At 36.6% G+C, this 20142-nt stretch overlaps 1 protein-coding gene across 3 annotated transcripts in view; it reads right to left on the reverse strand.

Moving 5' to 3' along the window:
* Positions 1-20142, reverse strand: part of ICE2 (interactor of little elongation complex ELL subunit 2) — a 66922-nt gene that overhangs the window by 8822 nt on the left and 37958 nt on the right. For all 3 annotated transcript variants that reach the window (XM_040226658.1, XM_040226660.1, XM_040226659.1), the window contains exon 12: positions 16781-16910. In XM_040226658.1, coding sequence (XP_040082592.1) covers positions 16781-16910 — 130 coding nt within the window. The remainder of the gene's footprint in view (positions 1-16780; positions 16911-20142) is intronic.

Genomic DNA, 20142 nt, shown 5'->3' on the forward strand with positions numbered 1-20142 from the left:
TCATAATGCAACAAACCTGCAAATAATTTATTATCTCATTTCTTATCTTGCCCCCTTTCATTTCATTTGCTTTGTGCTCATAAAAAAGAATTAGAAACATTTTTACCAGACACTTTTCTTCTAAGACAACAAATCTTTTCCCATGCCTACTTATTCTTTCCTGTGCCAAGTTTCGGTTTCACCTCTGCATTTCTAACACTCATTACACTGTGACGTTTCTAATAAAAAGGACACAGTTTAATGGTTTAAAGACTGTCAAAAGGCAATAAATATTAAGTACAATAAAACAGTTTAGACATTTACTGAATGTGTCTTTGAGGAAACTCACAGTTTTTACCTTTTTAAAGCAATCTCAATGAAAAGTATGTATTATAGTATATGTCAAATACATTAGTCAAAAATATACAGAGAATACTGTACTAAGTTCTATGAGGGCTTCAATTCTCTCAACATTGGAACATTTTAACCAGTGGGCCTCAAATGAGTTCAGATGTTTATCTCCTAGTCTTTGGGGCAACTATACAAGACTTGGGATGGCAACAGCTCCCTGGCCATTAACCCTCGTAGACTCTTTTGCATATCACAGTATGCTATCCAAATACTTTTTTAAGTGTATCAAGGTTGGGAAGGTTAGTTAATACAAATCAAGGCTTTACATACATGCGTGAATTCATACATATATATATACACACACACATATATATAGGCAGTCCCTACTCTATATGTAGTAGGGGATGATAAAAATAATCATGCATAAGCCAAAATTATGCAAGCAATTTTAATAGTCAATGGGAAAAATTACAATTGTTCCACTACCTTTAAGATATTTTTGTCAAAACATTATAAATTCCCCATCAGTGATAAATGCATGGAGAAATGAAGACAGTAAAAACTAATCTTTATTTAGTAGACTGTAAATTGCAAACACTGAGATTTAAAGTATTATTTCATTATAAAACTCATTAAGAGTAGTCTGAATAGTGCTTGTCACCTTCTCCTGTTGTTACAACTCCCTATAAGAGTTAGGGAGCAAGCACCTATAAGATAGGGAGCAAGCACCTTTTCTATGCTGTGGAGGAGGGTCACACTTGCTGATCATTGTTGGGTCAGCTCCCAACGTTATACCCTTTGCACTTTTAAGGTCATGAAATATCTCAAAGAGTTCCTTCAATATAAAATACTGTGCCAGGGTCATTCCTTCATCCTTCATGCCACAAACACTTTCCTTATTTATGTGAGTCTGCTCACTTTCACTAAGTTCCTCTGGTGGCTTATCTCGTCTCTTGAACCTCAGCAGTGTCAACATTTCTACTGTCAGTTATTTCTTCTCTAACTCCGTTTATATTCAATTCAAATTCCATTTTCAGCAGTATGGTCTTTTGTTTCTTTGCTGTGCTTTAATCTTTGTTGACCAATTCCCTCTTCTGATTATCCACGTTTACAAAACATCATGTGAGTTTATCACTGGGAGACAAGGAGGGAACACAACTAGACATTTTGCTTTCTATGCATGATCTCAGTAACAGGTACACAGCGACCAAAAACACTGACAGATTCTTAAAGGAGTGATATGATTGGTGACTGGTCATGATGCATGTCTGTTATGTAGTGATCTGTGGACTGAAGAGTCAGCAGTAAAGTTGGTAGTTTACACAATTACAGTTAGTATACCTTTGTAACTGACATTTGTGGATATCAGAATAGCACAAAGGAAGGACTGCTTGTATGTCGACTATGCAGAACTGATATACATTAGATAACTGAAAAGTAGATACAGAAGTTGTGGTAAGATGACTTTGGGAATTTTCTTTAGGGAGTACATATTAATGTTTGGGGCAAGAGGGAAAAAACAACACAGCAATCTAAAGAGAAGAACGTGTTCATAGCAAAGCAGGCAAACAAAAAACAAGTATTTTTATTCTACCTGAAAAGGAGCCTAGGAGCTACAGGAAAGATATTCAAGGTATGGTCCCTGGACTACCAGCATCAGCACCACCTGAGAACATGCTACAAACGCTAAAGTCTTAGGTTCCAATCCAGACCTACTGAATCAGACACTCCTAGGGTCAGGGCCGATAATCTTCAATCTAACAAGCTCTACAAACGACTGCGACACACAGTCAATTTAGATAATTGCTGAACTAGAGTCCTGTAAATCAATATACTCTTCAGTTCAGTAAATGACATTTTGTATCTCTTGTGTTTTGTATGATACGCTATATCTGAATCTCTCAATCACACATGTAAACTCTACTCTCACTTTTCTCTCCAAAAGATCTAATGCCAAAAATAAAAGAAAGAAAGCTCTAATGCACTGGTCCCCAGCTTTGATTTCTGAGAAGAAACTGTCTTAAATTTCTTTTAAATTTTGAGATCACAGAGCTGGGCAGGGAAAACTGACAATGAAATGCCACAGTTAAATGGAGCAGCAGCTAGCAAAGGCTGAGTGAGGAAAACACAGGTCACAACTTAGAAAGGACTAGGGTGCATGATTGCATGGGAAAGAAATAAGAGCACGTGGAAATCTTCTGGTTAAGATTTCATCCCAGTTTCTAAGACACAATGAATTATTTGTACTCAGGCACACTGACTAACATTGTTATACACACAGTGCTTCATTTTTGTTACCTCTGACCTCCCCCCGACCCCTTTTTTTCCTAGCCCTGTTCAAGGTTTACAGCAAAGTTATAAATACTTAAAAATTGTAACCAGGACTTCCCTGGTGGCACAGTGAGTGAGGATCTGCCTGCCAATACAGGGGACACAGGTTTGATTCCCAGTCAGGGAGGATTCAAAACACTGCAAAGTAGCTAAAGCCTGTGCACCACAACTATTGAACTGCATGCTGCAACTACTGAAGCCCATGTGCTTAGAGTCCGTGCTCCGCAACAAGAGACGCTACTTAATGAGAAGCCTGTGCACTGCGACGCAGAGACGCCCCTGCTCACCGCAACTAGAAAAGTCCAGGTGCAGCAACAAAGACCCAGCAAAACCAAAACAAATAAATAAATAATTGAAAAACACGGACTAAATTCTAATCCTGCCACTGATGGACTCTGTGGCATATATGAGGGTTTCTTTTTTGTTCTTGTTGTTGCTGTTTTAAATAAGTAGCATCTTTCATTTTCAGCAACAAAGTCATCCTTAATAAACCCGAGGATGCTACATCACACAACTCTGAGGATGGCCATCCATATGGAATGGACTGGGCACACTGTCTCTTGGACGGTGTATAGTGTGGAGACAATAAAAAATATTTTCTATTTTATATGTAACAGAACTCTACAACACCATTCAAAGCAGAGGACCACCTGTCAGTCTACTAACTTAACATGAATAATGTTCAGTTTTTAATTTCTTTAGAGAAAAAATAAAAGCTATAATATTTTCTTCTTTTATTCCAATGGCTTGTCTTACACACATCTAGGAAAAGTAAAATGAATAAAGTATATAAATTCTGTGGTTTGTTATCTACCCTTTCCCTTCTCCTTGAGTTTTTACTGTTCCTTCAACCAACTATCCAAGCCAACTTCTCTCTCTAAAAAATACTTATTGAGCACCTCTGTGTGTCAGATACTGTTCCAGGTGCTTATGATATATCAATAAACAAAACAGAGACAGGCCATAAATACTATGAGTAATTAAATTACATAATTTGTTAGGGGTTACCAGAAAAAGAGAATGGGACTATATTCAGAGCCAAAACCAGGAGAAGAGAGACACCTGGAGATGTGAGTCTGGCACTGAGGGCCGCTTCTCTCTTAGGAGCACCTGTTAATCTAGAGAAAGCAACTGAGACCTAAGAGATGAACCAGAGTTTTCAACAATCTCTCAAGATCAGAAGAACAAAAACTGGTCTATGAATTAGATAAACAAACATGCTGAGTTGGGACCCCGGCTCAGTGCTTCTCTACAAGGACTTATAGCTTCAACATACAGTGGCACACATGGATAAGATTTATGATAGCAAAAGGAAACAAATAAAAGGAGAATCCAAAAAAGGAAAAGAAGTGTGGGATAAAGTTCAGAGAAAATGAGATGCAACCTTCAACCTTTGTTGGCTTTCCATTTGGGATGATAAAAAAGCTCTGGAAATGGACAGTGATGATGGTCACATGGCACTAGGAATGTACTTAATCATAGGAAATCATACACCAAAAACTGCACACCAGGACTTCCCTAGCAATCCAGTGGTTACGACACTGTGCTTCCAGTGCAGGGGGTAGGAGTTAGATCCCTGATCAGGGAACTAAGAGCCCACATTCCGTGGCCATAAAATAAACAGATAATTTTTTTTTTAATGTATAGTAAATTGTACCCTGGAATTGTTAAAATGGTACATTTTATGTTACAAACATTTTTCTACAGTTAAAAAAAAGGCCTTTCTCACTGGAGCCACACAAGATCCACTTAATTCCTCCAGCAACATCATCTTTTTGTACCAGATAAACTTAACGAAGACTCAGCACTCAATGCTTTTATTGGGGGATGCATCATGCAGGCAACCCTCTGCCTAACACATAACAAAATTCCAGACACTCAGAAAGCAGATGTTCAGGATAAGCCATATTATTTATACAAACAGTGTAGGTACAATGAGCCCTCCTTATCAGCTAATGGATGTCTGACATCAGCGTAGAAAACTGTTTACTAGCCAAGTTCCGAGATGCTAGCAGAGAACCAGCCTTGCAAGCAGGCTTTTCCAAAGACTGTCAATGTCAGACCATGAATGGCAACATCCCAGCAGTAAGCGGGAAACATACTGGCCTTTCTAGGGTACAAAGCCAAGCTTCAAACCACCTAACTCTCTGTAATTGGATTACAGTGAATCCAGATTGCTAGTGTAGTCAAGAGTAATTTAGGAAGACAACATTGTAGTTTTGACATCATGTCCAGAATTTTTTATATACAATAAAAACTGGCCCCTGATAAAGAATATTCTGACATACAATGAAGAGACATGGAATAAACAAGAAGAGAGAAAAACAACATGGCACGGAATGAAGTGTCCCTGTAAAAAGACATGTTGAAACCCTCAATTCCTACTCCCTCAGAAAGTGACTTTCCTTGGAAATAGAACTGTTGTAGATGTAATCAGCTATGATGGAAGTGAAGTTGCTCAGTTGTGTCCGACTCTTTGCGACCCCATGGACTGCAGCCTACCAGGCTCGTCTTTCCATGGGATTTTCCAGGCAATAGCACTAGAGTGGATTGCCATTTCCTTCTCCAGGGGATCTTCCCGACCCAGGGATCGAACCCAGGTCTCCCACACTGTAGACAGAGCTTAACCGTCTGAGCCACCAGGGTGGACCTTTAATTCAATGTGAATGGTGTCCTTATAGGAAGAGGATAGAGACATACAGGAAAAAAGATCCTGCATGAGGACAGAGGCAGAGATGAAAATGATATATCTACAAACCAGTAATGCCAAGGATTGCTGGCAATCACCAAAAGGAAAAGAGGGCAACAAAGGATTCTCTCTTATAGGTCTCAGAAGGAGCATGGCCTTTTAAAACCTTCATTTTAAACTTCCAGCCTTCAGAACTGTGAAACAAATATCTATTGTGTTAAGCTATCTAGTTTGTGGTACTTTGTTACAGAAGCCTTATAAAAATAACACACACAAATAGAAAAGACTTGCAAAGACTCTAGATAACAGAGGTATTAGATACAGACTTTAAAGCAATTTTGCCTAATACACCTAAGATGTATTCACTGTGCCTAAGACATAATTGAGACTTTTTATAGCAACTATATAAAAGAGTTTCTACAGAAATGTATAAAAAGAACCAAATGAAAAATCTAGAACTAAAAAAAAACAGTAAATGAAATTAAGGAATCGGGTGATGGGTGAAATAGTGTATTACGGATAGTTGAAGAGGAAATTAGTAAACTAGAAGAAAATACTGAGAATCATTCATGAAGAGTCAAAAGGAGGGTAAATAGAGAAGACCATGTAAGGGATGTTCAGAACACAGTAAGATGTAACATAATACAACCTAGATCCAGAGGAGAAAGCAAATGAGGAGGAAGTGATGTTTGGTGAGATTATGACTGAGAATTCTCCCAAACTGGTAAAGGTCATCAAATCATATACCAAGGAGCAATATGTTATAAAATGAACAACATGTAAAAAGGAATATTTACAACAGCAAAAGACTAACATAGGTACAATGTAGGACAATTGTTGAAAGGGGGAGAGATAAAATTTAAAGTCTGGCAAAGAAAAAGAAACATTACTTGCAAAGCAGCATAAATGGATAAACAGCTGACTTTTCAACAGAAACAAAGCCAGGAAACATGGAGTGGGGGAAGGGTAGGTTGGGCGTCTGGGGTTAGCAGATATATACAGGATGGATAAACAACAAGGTCTTATTGTATAGCACAAGGAATTATATTCAATATCCCATGATTAAAATATAATGGAAAATAATATAAAAAGAACATGCATATATATATACATACACATATATATGTAGTATAACCGAATCATCTTGCTCTACAACAGATATTAACACAACACTGTAAATCAAGTATACTTCAATTTAAAAACAGAGCAAACACTGAACTGATAATCAGAAACTCCTCAAAAAGAAAACTCTAGGCCCTCAAGCTTCACACGTCAACTGTAACAAACATTTAAGTAAGAAATAACACTGATTTTTACAGAAATTCTACCAGATAACAGAAAAAGAGGAAACAGATCCCGAATCATTTTAAGACATAAACTTAATACCAATACCTCACAAGGAAACTTACAGGTCAATCTCACTTATAAACACAAATGGCAAGATAAATATTAATAGACTGAATCTACCAATTTTTGGACAGAGGCACGGGGTCACAAAGAATTGGACATGACTGAGTGACTGACACTTTCACCAATATTTAAAGAGAGTAATATATCATAAGCAAGCTGGAATTATGGCAGGAACACAAGTTTGGATTAACATTTTAAAATTAATTAATATGATTCATCACATTAGTGGAATAAACAAGTTATACCATCATATAATCTCAATAAATACAGAGAAAATATCTGAAAATTTCTTTTTTTTACCCGCTCATTATTAAAATTCTTAACTAGGCATAGAAAGGAACTTCTTTCTACAAACAGAAGCCATACACAAATACCCATACAAAACACTACATAAAATGGTTAAATGTTGAAAATCTCCTCTTTAAGATTAGACACAGACATGGATGCCCATTATTTACCTTCTATTTGAATTCTAGGCAAAGGTAGCAAGGAATAAAAAGGTATGATTGTAAAGAAGAAGTAATATGGTCATTATTTGCCAGGAACATAATTAACTTGAAAATACAAATTGCTTAGCCAAGTTACTAAGATACAAGATCAACATACAAAATTAATATGCAAATAAATCCTGTATTATCAGTAACAGCCTATAAGAAAATAAAATTTCAGAAATATCATTTATAATAACATATCAGCCAACAACAAAAATATTTAACAAAAGATGTGCAAGAACTTTACAAAGAAAATCATAAAGATATTAATAGAAATTAAAGATATAAATAGAAGAATATCTAACTAAAGTTTACAGATTGAAGGATTTGTTATTATAAAGCTGTTAATCTGTTCCACATTGACTGAGTCAATGCACTTCCTAACAAAAAGCCCAATCTTCCTGTTGCTGTTGGCTGAAACTGACAAGCTGATCCCCAAATCTGTAAATGCAAAGAGCCAAGAACAGCCAAGAAATTCTTGAAGAAAAACAAGTTGACACGGAACTACTCCAAACTCTGTAATGACCTATATGGGAAAAGAATCTAGAAGAGAGTGAATATATGTGCCTGTATAACCGATTCACTATGCCACACACCGGAAACTAATACAACATTGCAAATCAAATATACTCCAATAAAAGTTAATTAAAAATAAAAAATTGACAAGATTTGCTTCATCAAACAGTAAAAGATTTTATAAAGCTAATGTAATTAAGACAGTGCTAAGTGTATAGCTAGAGTAATTACTCTAACTAGAGTAATTAAAACAGAATAAAGAAATAGGAAGTCCAGCTTAGATTCATGTATATAACTCAAGTAAAATGGGACAGCAGAGAACGGATAGTCTTTTTCAATAAATGGTGCTGAAAACTGAAAAAAAAAAAACACTTAATATTTCATGCAAAAATAAATACCACATAAACTATGTATCTGGAAATTAAAAAATAATTTTAGAAAGGTTTCCAGAAGATATTATATTCATGATGCTGCTGTAAGGAAGACTTGTTAAACCAGGCAAAAAAACACTAATCATAAAGAAAATGGCTAAATATTGGTATTTATTAAATCCAAAAGATACCATTAAGAGACTGAAAAGGCAAGAGCAGGAGAAAATTACTTGTAACATTTAAAACCAACAAAGAACTAACAAGCAAATAAAAACTTGACAACAGTGAAGGGGGTCTGAATAGGCAATTCACAAAAGTGAATATCCAAATGATTATTAATCATATGAAAAAGTGTCCAACTTCATAAATAACCAAGGAAAAGCAAGTTAAAACAATAATGGGGGGGGGAGAGAGAAAAAAAAACAATAATGAGATGCTTATAATACATACCCACCAGCGTGACTAAAATTAAACTGATAATGCCAAGTGTGGGCAAGGCTGTGGAGAAGATATAACTCTCACATGCTCCTAATATAAGTGTATATTGGTATAATCATTTTGGAAAGCTTTCTGGAATTATCTAGCTGAAGATAATGTAGCTTAAGCTATGAACCAGTAATTCCACTCTCAGGTATGTGGCCAATAGCAATACATACACATTGCTCTAACAGACACTTATGTTCATAGCTGCATTAACATGGACACAACCGAAACAGCCTCCCAGAGTTAAATGCAGAAATAAATGGTGGTATATTCTTAAAAAGGAAAATGTCAAAAAGAAAAATATTGTTATATACAACATAAGCTTAAAAAACTATTAAGCAAAAGAAGGTATAAATGAAAGAACTTTATAATTCTATCCATACAAAGCTGGTGAAAACCAAATGATTCCATTAGAAGGTGGGACACTGGTTACTAGTGGAGAAGAGGAAGAAGGCTCTATAGGGAAGTGGCAAAAGATGGGTCTCTGGCAGTTTTCAGCTTCTTGATCTGGGTGTGAGTTATAGAGGTGCAGACTTTGTTATGTAATTCCTTGAGCTGTACATTTTTCACTTTTCTCCTGCATTGGCAGGTGCGTTCTGTACCACCTGGGAGGTCCTCTTCTTTTCACTTTTCTGAATGTATGTTATACTTTAAAAACATATATGAAAGAAAAATATTATCAAAGCAAAGGTATATGTTACAACCGGCAATATTTTAGGACAGAAGTAGTACTATGTAGCATCTTTTTGAAAATTATCCATAAATATAGAGAAGTTCTCAGTTTTGTTGTTTTAGCCTGCTTTTAATCTTTGGTTAAGAAATCCTTTTTTACTCTCATATTTTAATCTAAATTTTAGGCTAATAGCTATTTTTCTCTCAGTACAAAAATATACAAAGTATAACTTCATTGTCTTGTGGCATTTATTTTCATTAAGGAGAAGTGTACTTTTAGGGAATTATATTACATAATATAATATAGTGAAAGACAGGGAAGTTTGGCGTGCTGCAGTCCATGGGGTTGCAAAGAGTCAGACACAACTGAGCAACTGAACAACAAAAATTACATAATCATTATAAGAAAAAGGATTTGTGTATAGAGTCCCTAAGGTAAATTCAACAAAATATTATTATTATTACTATTTTGACTGTACCATGTGGCTTATGGTATCTTTTCCTCAATCAGGGATTGGACACAGGGCCACGGCAGTGAAAGAACTGAGCTGTAACCACTGGACTGCCAGAGAATTCCCTGAACAAAATGTTATTATGTCCATTATCTACAGATGAAAAAGCTGAGGGCTCACAAGCTTAAATGACTTTACCCAAAGTAAAAAGAAAACTGTAAAGTATGAAGTACTCATACCCATATCTTCTGACTCACACATTCAGCATAATTTTTACATTCCATTATAATTGAAAAGCACAGGCTGTGGAATCAGAAGACACATAGATACAAATCCCGGATTTCCCACAAACTGTAATCTTGAGCAATAAACTCTATAAGCCTCAGTTTCCTCATCTGTAAAACAGACAACACTTATTTTACCGAATAGTGAGGATTAGTAACAATGGATATACAGTCCTTGACCTACATCACATACTTCATTAATGACAGAAATACTGCTGTATTACTTTATATATAGAAAAATACCCATATACATGTGTATATATATATACACACATATACAGTTTCTAAGGAAAATTTTGGAGTATTTCAAGTGTATTATAATTTGGTTTGAGAGTGGTAGATACATAAGGAAGCAAAAGGAGAGAACAAAATACACAGCAATATCCTAAGAGCTGTTATATTGGGAGCCTAAGAGGAGCAGACATCCGCTGGATCGTGGAAAAAGCAAGAGAGTTCCAGAAAAAGATCTATTTCTGCTTTATTGACTATGCCAAAGCCTTTGACTGTGTGGATCACAATCAACTGTGAAAATTCTGCAAGAGATGGGAATACCAGACCACCTAACCTGCCTCTTGAGAAATTTGTATGCAGGTCAGGAAGCAACAGTTAGAACTGGACATGGGACAACAGACTGATTCCAAATAGGAAAAGGAGTACGTAAAAGCTGTATATTGTCACCCTGCTTATTTAACTTATATGCAGAGTACATCATGAGAAACGCTGGACTGGAAGAAAAACAAGCTGGAATCAAGATTGCTGGGAGAAATATCAATCACCTCAGATATGCAGATGACACCACCCTTATGGCAGAAAGTGAAGAGGAGCTAAAAAGCCTCTTGATGAAAGTGATAGAGGAGAGTGAAAAAGTTGGCTTAAAGCTCAACATTCAGAAAACGAAGATCATGGCATCTGGTCCCATCACTTCATGGGAAATAGACAGGGAAACAGTGGAAACAGCATCAGACTTTATTGTTTTGGGCTCCAAAATCAATGCAGATGGTGACTGTAGCCATGAAATTAGAAGACGCTTACTCCTGGGAAGAAAAGTTATGACCAACCTAGATAGCATATTCAAAAGCAGAGACATTACTTTGCCAACTAAGGTCCGTCTAGTCAAGGCTATGGTTTTTCCAGTGGTCATGTATGGATGTGAGAGTTGGACTGTGAAGAAGGATGAGCACCAAAGAACTGATGCTTTTGAACTGTGGTGGTGGAGAAGACTCTTGAGAGTCCCTTGGACTGCAAGGAGATCAACCCTGGGATTTCTTTGGAAGGACTGATGCTAAAGTTGAAACTCCAGTACTTTGGCCACCTCATGACAAGAGTTGACTCACTGGAAAAGACTCTGATGCTGGGAGGGATTGGGGGCAGGAGAAGAAAGGGATGACTGAGGATAAGATGGCTGGATGGCATCACGGACTTGATGGACGCGAGTCTGCGTGACCTCCAGGAGTTGGTGATGGACAGGGAGGCATGGCATGCTGCGATTCATGGGGTCACAAAGAGTCGGACACAACTGAACAACTGAACTGAACTGAACTGAAGAGGAGCGGGAGCTATAAGGACAAGAATAGTACAGAGAGGAAGACTGACACACAGAATCAAAAAACAGAATACTTGAAAAGAAAGACATTACTAACTTCAAGTGTATTGTTCAGTTGCTAAGAGTCCAGCTCTTTGTGACCCCATGAACTGCAGCATGCCAGGCTTCCTTGTCCTTCATTATCTGCTGGAGTTTGCACGAACTCATGTCCATTGAATCAGTGATGCCATCCAATCATATCATCCTCTGTCACCCTCTTCTCTTGTCTTCAATCTTTCCCAGCATCAGTCCTTCCAATGAATATTCAGAGTTGATCTCCTTTAGGATTGACTGGTTTGATCTCCTTGTAGTCCAAGGGACTCTCAAGAGTCTTTTCTGACTTCACAGTTCAAAGCATCAATTCTTCAGCGCTCAGCCTTCTTTATGATTCAACTCCCACATATGTACATGACTACTAGAAAAACTGTAGTTTTGACTATAAAGACCTTTGTTGACAAAGTGATGTCTCTGCTTTTTAATGTGCTGTCTAGGTTTGTCATAGCTTTTCTTCCAAGGAGCAAGAGTCTTTCAATTTTGTGGCTGCAGTCACCATCTGCAGTGATTTGGGAGCCCAAGAAAATGAAATCTGTCACTGCGTTTATTTTTTCCCCATCTATTTGCCATGAAGTGTATACTATAACTCATATCTAGCAAAGCATCATACAGGTAAAAACAATGTTCAATTAGCCTTTATTTAGATGTCAAAGGGAAATAATAAATACTTTTGAAGAGAGATGTATCAAATAATATTTTGTATACATCTTTTACCTCTTGACCATCTGTAGATAGGCACTCTTCTTTAAAACTAAAACCACTAAGTCTACACAATGTAAGGTAGAACTACAAAATAGAGAGACTAAGTAATGAGTCACACATGCTACTTTAGAGTCATACCTGATATATAACTTATTTTAATTATATTGTCATTCCAGACACCACGAGGACAAACTGACTATTACTTTCTGTTTTTACCTTATTTCCTGAAAGTAACTGTAGCAAAAACTTATTTAGGAGTCCATTCTCCTAAACTCCCTTCCTGTTGCAACATTTCTCTTAAATTAAAAGAGTAATTAAATAAAATTGTAAAAAACCTCAAAACTCACAGATGTTTTTAAAATAGTATTTTGAAACATTCACCCCCACATTAAAAAAAAAAACCCAAACAAAGCAAACACATCATATAAGAATACAGCATTAAGTTTCTCACCAAACAGTTATCAAAGACATTAAATACACCATCTCATTACATCAAAATGAATGGCTTATCGCTAGATAGGATTCACTGATGATAAACAGCATGTAAGGGAATGATTACTTATGACTTTACAGAGTACAGTAGTCCCCCCTTATCCATAGATGATACAATCTAACAGCCCCCCAGTAGATGCCTGAAACTGATTGTACCAAACTTTACAAATACTGTCTTTTTTCTACACATACACACCTATAATAAAGTTTAATGTATAAATTAGTTACAGTAAGAGTTTAACAACAATAACTAATTATAAGATAGACCAATTTTAACAATATACTATAATAAAAGATTTCTGAATGTGGTGTGTTTCTCCCTCCCTCTCTCTCAAAATATCTTACAAACTGAATGCCTTTTCCATTTAAATTAATACTTATCTGCTCTGTGACAATAACCTTTGTGGTTTGAGGTTTGTTTTGCAGTTTGACAGCAAAACAAACATGCATTCTTAATCCTTCGTAACTTCAAGATAGAAGATTCATTCTGACCATAGATCTTTGCCACACAGCATATAAATTTTCTTTCCTGATTAAGAAAAGAAAGCTGAAAACTTTCAACTTTTCACTTAAAGGAAGCAGTCTGCAGTTTCTCCTAAGCATATGTAAATTGCCAGCATCACATACTCTTGCACTTTGGGGCTGTTAAATTAAAAAAGGGTTACTTGAAGATAAGCACTGATAACTGGGATACTACAAACTGACTAATGGGCTGGAGAGACTAGAAAAGGGGTGATTCACATCCCAGGCACTATACAAAATGGTGTGCTTTTTAAAACTTACAATTTGCTTATTTCTGGAATCTTTCATTTACTATTTCAGACCATGGTTGACTAGTTGAAGATAACTGAAACCACAGAGTGAAACTGCAATTAAGGGGTTACTATCGCTGGATCATCAAAAAAGCAAGAGAGTTCCAGAAAAACATCTATTTCTGCTTTATTGACTATGCCAAAGCCTTTGACTGTGTGGATCACAATAAACTGTGGAAAATTCTGCAAGAGATGGGAATACCAGACCACCTGACCTGCCTCTTGAGAAAACTATACGCAGGTCAGGAAGCAACAGTTAGAACTGGACATGGAACAACAGACTGGTTCCAAATAGGAAAAGGAGTACGTCAAGGCTGTACATTGTCACCCTGCTTATTTAACTTATATGCAGAGTACATCATGAGAAATGCTGGGCTGGAAGAAGCACAAGCTAGAATCAAGATTGCTGGGAGAAATATCAATAACCTCAGATATGCAGATGACACCACCCTTATGGCAGAAAGTGAAGAGGAGCTAAAAAGCCTCTTGATGAAAGTGAAAGAGGAGAGTGAAAAAGTTGGCTTAAAGCTCAACATTCAGAATACGAAGATCATGGCATCTGGTCCCATCACTTCATGGGAAATAGATGGGGAAACAGTGGAAACAATGTCAGACTTTATTTTTTAGGGCTCCAAAATCACTGCAGATGGTGATTGCAGCCATGAAATTAAAAGACGCTTACTCCTGGGAAGAAAAGTTATGACCAACCTAAATATCATATTGAAAAGCAGAGACATTACTTTGCCAACAAAGGTTCGTCTAGTCAATGCTATGGTTTTTCCAGTGGTCATGTATGGATGTGAGAGTTGGACTGTGAAGAAGGCTGAGGGCCGAAGAATTGATGCTTCTGAACTGTGGTGCTGGAGAAGACTCTTGAGAGTCCCTTGGACTGCAAGGAGATCCAACCAGTCCATTCTGAAGGAGATCAGCCCTGGAATTTCTTTGGAAGGAATGATGCTGAAGCTGAAACTCCAGTACTTTGGCCACCTCATGAGAAGAGCTGACTCATTGGAAAAGACTCTGATGCTGGGAGGGATTGGGGGCAGGAGGAGAAGGGGAGGACTGAGGATGAGATGGCTGGATGGCATCACGGACTCGATGGACGTGAGTCTGAGTGAACTGTGGGAGTTGGTGATGGACAGGGAGGCGTGGCGTGCTGCGACTCATGGGGTCGCAAAGAGTCGGACATGACTGAGCAATTGAACTGATTGCAGTTTTGATGAAGTAAATCATATAGATATAAATGATGGTAGTTTTATTTGTTAAACTTTACATTAAAAAAAAATCTTAAATGTTTAAGTCAAGAATGTCTATTCTTTGTTAGTACTTTAAAAAGGATTTCAACAGTAAGTTTTTGTTTGGTCCCCTCCTAACACAGACGTGGCTGACAATTATTTTCAAGTAGTGTACATGAAGACTGTTAGTGGGTTTCATGGCAACAGGTCTTTGGAGGAACACTGAAAACTACAACAACAAACTTCTGCCAGTATGTATGAGGAGGCACGAAAAGGCTAGAGCACCACGTATCTTTAGCTACTTCCTTTTGGGGTTAAGTAGAGAGAGTGGTCATGTATGGATATGAGAGTTGGACTGTGAAGAAAGCTGAGCGCCAAAGAATTGATGCTTTTGAACTGTGGTTTTGGAGAAGACTCTTGAGAATCCCTTGGACTGCAAGGAGATCCTGGGTGTTCATCGGAAGGACTGATGCTGAGACTGAAACATCAATACTTTGGCCACCTCATGTGAAGAGCTGACTCACTGGAAAAGACCCTGATGCTGGGAGGGATTGGGGCAGGAGGAGAAGGGGACGACAGAGGATGAAATGGCTGGATGGCATCACCGACACGATGCACATGAGTCTGGGTGAACTCTGGGAGCTGGTGATGGCCTGGCGTGCTGCGATTCATGGGGTTGCAAAGAGTCGGACACAACTGAGAGACTGAACTGAACTGAAGAGAGAGAGAATCAATGATCTTATTAACACTCTCATAAAACATGAAGACAAAATACTGATTAACCAAAATACAGGAAAGGTTTTCAAGTGAGTGACCTATTTTTGGATCAACCAAGAAAAGCATACTTATAAACAGTTAATTACATACCAGAAATTATGCTAAGTACTACAAGAATATAAAGTTTCATCAGACTCTGACTTTAAACTAGTTATTGTCTACTGGGAAGACAGTGAAGTGAAAGTCACTCAATTGTGTCTGACTCTTCGTGACCCCATGGACTGTATTCTCCAGGCCAGAATACTGGAGTGGGTAGCCTTTCCCTTCTCCAGGGGATCTTCCCAACCTAGGGATCGAACCCAGGTTCCCGCATTGCAGGTGGATTCTTTACCAGCTGAGCCACAAGAGAAGCCCAATGGGAAGATAGGACAGGCTTTAAAAAAAACAACAATCAAGTAGAAAGCAACAAACCGTAAAAGTGGTCAAAAAAAAAAAAAGAAAAAAAAAGGCAATGCATTGAGATATCAAAGGAAGGAAATCACATGAAGGAAGGGCAGCTTGAGATGACTCGCATGCAGTGAAATGTAAGGGATGAACTGAGAAGTATAGGAGTAAAGATTTCAATGGAATGGAACAATATCAATAATGATTATCAAGTAATCCTTTGTGTGAAGTATGTTAACTGTATATGAACCCAGCCAACAAAAATTAAGATCTTGCCTAACTATTCCCTTAACAACAACAACAAAAAAAGTAAATAAACTATTTCATCAAGATATGTGAGATTTAAAAAATAATGTCATAAATTTAAGAAAATATCAAAAAATATATTTTAAAACCAATTATATAGTACTTTTAAAGAAGCTTCTTAGAAAACACATCTATATTTTTTCATTATACTCCTAAATATTTTAAAAATAAAATGATTACATTAACATTCATATGCAACTAATAAGGGAATAAGAGAGAAATCAAAACATATGATAATCACTACTCACACTCTGCTATTTAACTCTGCAGTAGAAATGTTTTAATAGAAAGAAATACTAATACAATCAGAAAACTGAAAATAAAAAGTATAGAATTTACAGATAAAATGAACTGTGTATATTTACAAAGGAATTAAAAAGGAGAAGAAAGCCTCTTGTTTAACTTACCAACATAAAATGAGGAGTTGGAATGCAATAAACTTTCAGTCCATAAGCGACAGAGTTCACTTTCAGTCAGAGCTTCAACTCCATAACAAGCTTGATACTCCACTTTTGGTAGTACATAAACTGGAAATTGCTGCAATTCAAGGTTATACTCTTAAAAAGCTTTATTAATTTACTATTAACAGTAAATACATTTGCCTATATAACTTAGCCACTTTTCAAAATGTTTTCAGGTAATCTTATTTCATCCTTTCAAATACAGTTGGATGCAGGCAGAAATATGGGTAGAACCCTTAGTAGACATGGGCAGTGGTGGATAAAAAAGAGATCGTGAACCAAGAGCCTCCCCTACCCCCAACCAAAATCAACATACCTCTCCATACATAAACATATTTTATTTCTGTCACTGAACATGACTGACAGGATCCTTGGAATAAAGCCTGGGTTACATAACTGCCCAAAGGTTCAAAAGTAGAAGCTGGGAAGCCATGACTGTAATACATACTAATAATTCTCAAGAGGGTTAAAAAAAAGCATGATTTTTTTTTTTTTGCCTGTTTAAACCATTAGTCACATCATCTCAGTCTTAAATACTCTGAGCAGCTTGTTTTCATTCTACAAATGTATGAGCACTAGTACTTACATTAATACACATGGATGTTGCTCTCTTCATTAATACAAAAGACTTTATTCCAGACACTACGTACTTGACAAATTAGCCATTTAGCATTTATTGGTCAGGACTGTACAGATTAAGCAAAATGACTATACCTACGACTAGTCTAAATGAGATGTAAGGAAATCCATGCCTGTAATATAATATAATGCTAGTCATGTTCACTGTGCTCATATTAACTCATTTCTGTCAAAGAAAATTCTAATCTCAATAGCAGTCTCTTCATTTCTAGCTGGCAGAGGGAAAAACACATGATTTAAGGAACTTAAAGTTATATAACCAGTTAGTACTTGTGAGATTGGGCTTCCCTGGGGCTTCCCTGGTGGTTCAGTGGTAAGAATCCACCTGCCAACACAGGAGATGCAGGTAATGCAGGTTTGATCCCTGGGTCAGGAAGATTCCCTGGAGGAAGAAATGGCAACCCACTCCAATATTCTTGCTTGGGAAATCCTATGGACAGAACCTGGTGGGCTACAGTCCATGGGGTTGCAAAGAATCGGACACGACTTAGTGACTGACCAACTTCTGAAATTATACTAAGCTGTCTTTCATTTTTATACTTGAAACTACTTCATAAATGTTTCAGAATGATTGATTTTCATAAACTGGTGAATTTAGTGGGCCTAACATAATGGTGGTGTTAAGAATAATTCAAATCCAGTAAAATTTCTGTGAACAATAACTTTGGTTCATTATTACCTTTGAATATTATAAAACAGCAGTGCTTCTTAAATTTCAATGTGCATGTGAATAACTATTTTAAAATAAATGTGGAATCTGAGGTAAAAACCAAGTCTATACATGTTTAACAAGCTGTTGTTCCTGGGGCCAAAGTTTGAGTAGTAAGCTCCCTACAGTGTCTCCTTAATTTAAAAAAAAAATTATGATTAGGATAATATTATTGCTGTGTGATAAGTCGCTTCAGTTGTGACTGACTTTTTGTGGCCCTATAGATTTTAGCCTGCCAGGCTCCTGTGTCCATGGATTCTCCAGGCAAGAATATTGGAGTGGGCTGCCTTGCTAAAATCACTTAATTGTATAATTCTTCTTCAGCAATTGGTAATCTGCATTTACGGTTGTTTATAGTTGCAAATAAAACCCAGAGATAAAGAAATGAAGGCTCAAAGGGTTAAGATACGTCCTCAAGGACACATAACCAGTTCACAGCAGAGTTGGAAAACGAATAATTGAGAAAGATCCTCTTTTGGATCATGAATAGGTAACAGAATTAATTCAAGATTTCTTTTCAAATTAAAAAACATTACTCTTTCTGAAGAAAGTACTCTGGGGGATTTTCTTTGATAATACTGTCATATCTATAAAACTAAGTCTTGAATCCAGTATTAATTTATGTATTCTACTGCCATCTCCAGGAAGCCAAGGGAAGGAAAAGTCTGAATATTTTATCTTAGTACTCTAAAATTAAAGTGAAATTTTAAGTACAAAGTTTTCAAATTATATAAATTAAACTTACTGTTTTCTTTATCCCTTAATTGTTCACTTCTAAGTGAAAGCTTCTCTTGCTTTTCTGTCTTCCAATTTATCACATAAACCTTCCAAACTTTTACATACATTTCAAAATATTTCATGGCTAGTATCCTGTCACTAGGATAGTGACATAGCCTGTATCCCAATAGGTGCATTTCTGTTGTTTCCTAAGATTCAAGCACCTTCAGGACACTTTTCTCTGACGAGAATGCCAATATAAACTTCAAGATAACTAGATCTAAGTTTTTTAATCCCTTCAGAATATAACTCTTAGGAAATTTGGTTAACTGAGACAGACAATAATATAATATTAAATCATTCAGAGGTATTTTGTCTGGATTTCCTAACTACATGTAGAACTCAGTAAGTTCTAGCTTCATCTTGTGTTCCAAATTAGCCACTTTTTCATCAATTGAGAGTGGCTGCTGTTCTAGGTTCCCCTCTGTTGTACAAGATTAAGCAGAATCTTGATGAGAAAAAATAAATGACACTGGAAACTAAAATCTCAACTACAGTAACAGAGAACTGAAGAAACAAAGGGAAAACAAAAAGATGAAATGAGGTTCTTGGATAGCAGAAGCTGAAGAGACTTCTGAGTGTTTTAAAACTTGATCTAAACCAGCTGGTTTTTAAGAAGGAAATGTTAATGAGGATGTATTCTTTACTTAACTGGAGTTTAAACACTACCACTTCAAAATTTTAACTAGTGCCTCAATTTCCCTTCCCTAACACCCTCCTCTCTCCTCAAGCCTCAATTTTTTCTCACTTATTCAATATTTATTTATTGAGTTTCTATGGAACAAAACATTTGAGAAAAACAGATGACTAGGATATGATTCCGAAGGGAACACATTCTACCAAGGAATTTAAAATATGTGTACTAAACTATTACATATAATGATAGATAAAATAAGTATTTGCTGAAAAATTTAAAATTATACTCAGGGTTTGACATAATCAGAAACAGAAGGCTCCTATTTAGCTATTCTCTGGGGCTTGGTGGTTTTGATATATTTTGATGAACAGTGAATACTCTCCTATAAGGTTTTACAAATTTCACTTTAGTCAAGTGAATGACAATGTCCTTAACAGGTTATCTCACTGAACAATTAAATCGGGGTCCAAAATATTCCTAGGCTATCCTTACTTAAGAGAACCTGCCCATCAATAATTTCTAAGTGTTATAAGCTGGTAGATCAGT

This window comes from Oryx dammah, unplaced genomic scaffold (genome assembly GCF_014754425.2).
Source record: "Oryx dammah isolate SB20612 unplaced genomic scaffold, SCBI_Odam_1.1 HiC_scaffold_26, whole genome shotgun sequence".
Lineage (NCBI taxonomy): Eukaryota > Metazoa > Chordata > Mammalia > Artiodactyla > Bovidae > Oryx > Oryx dammah.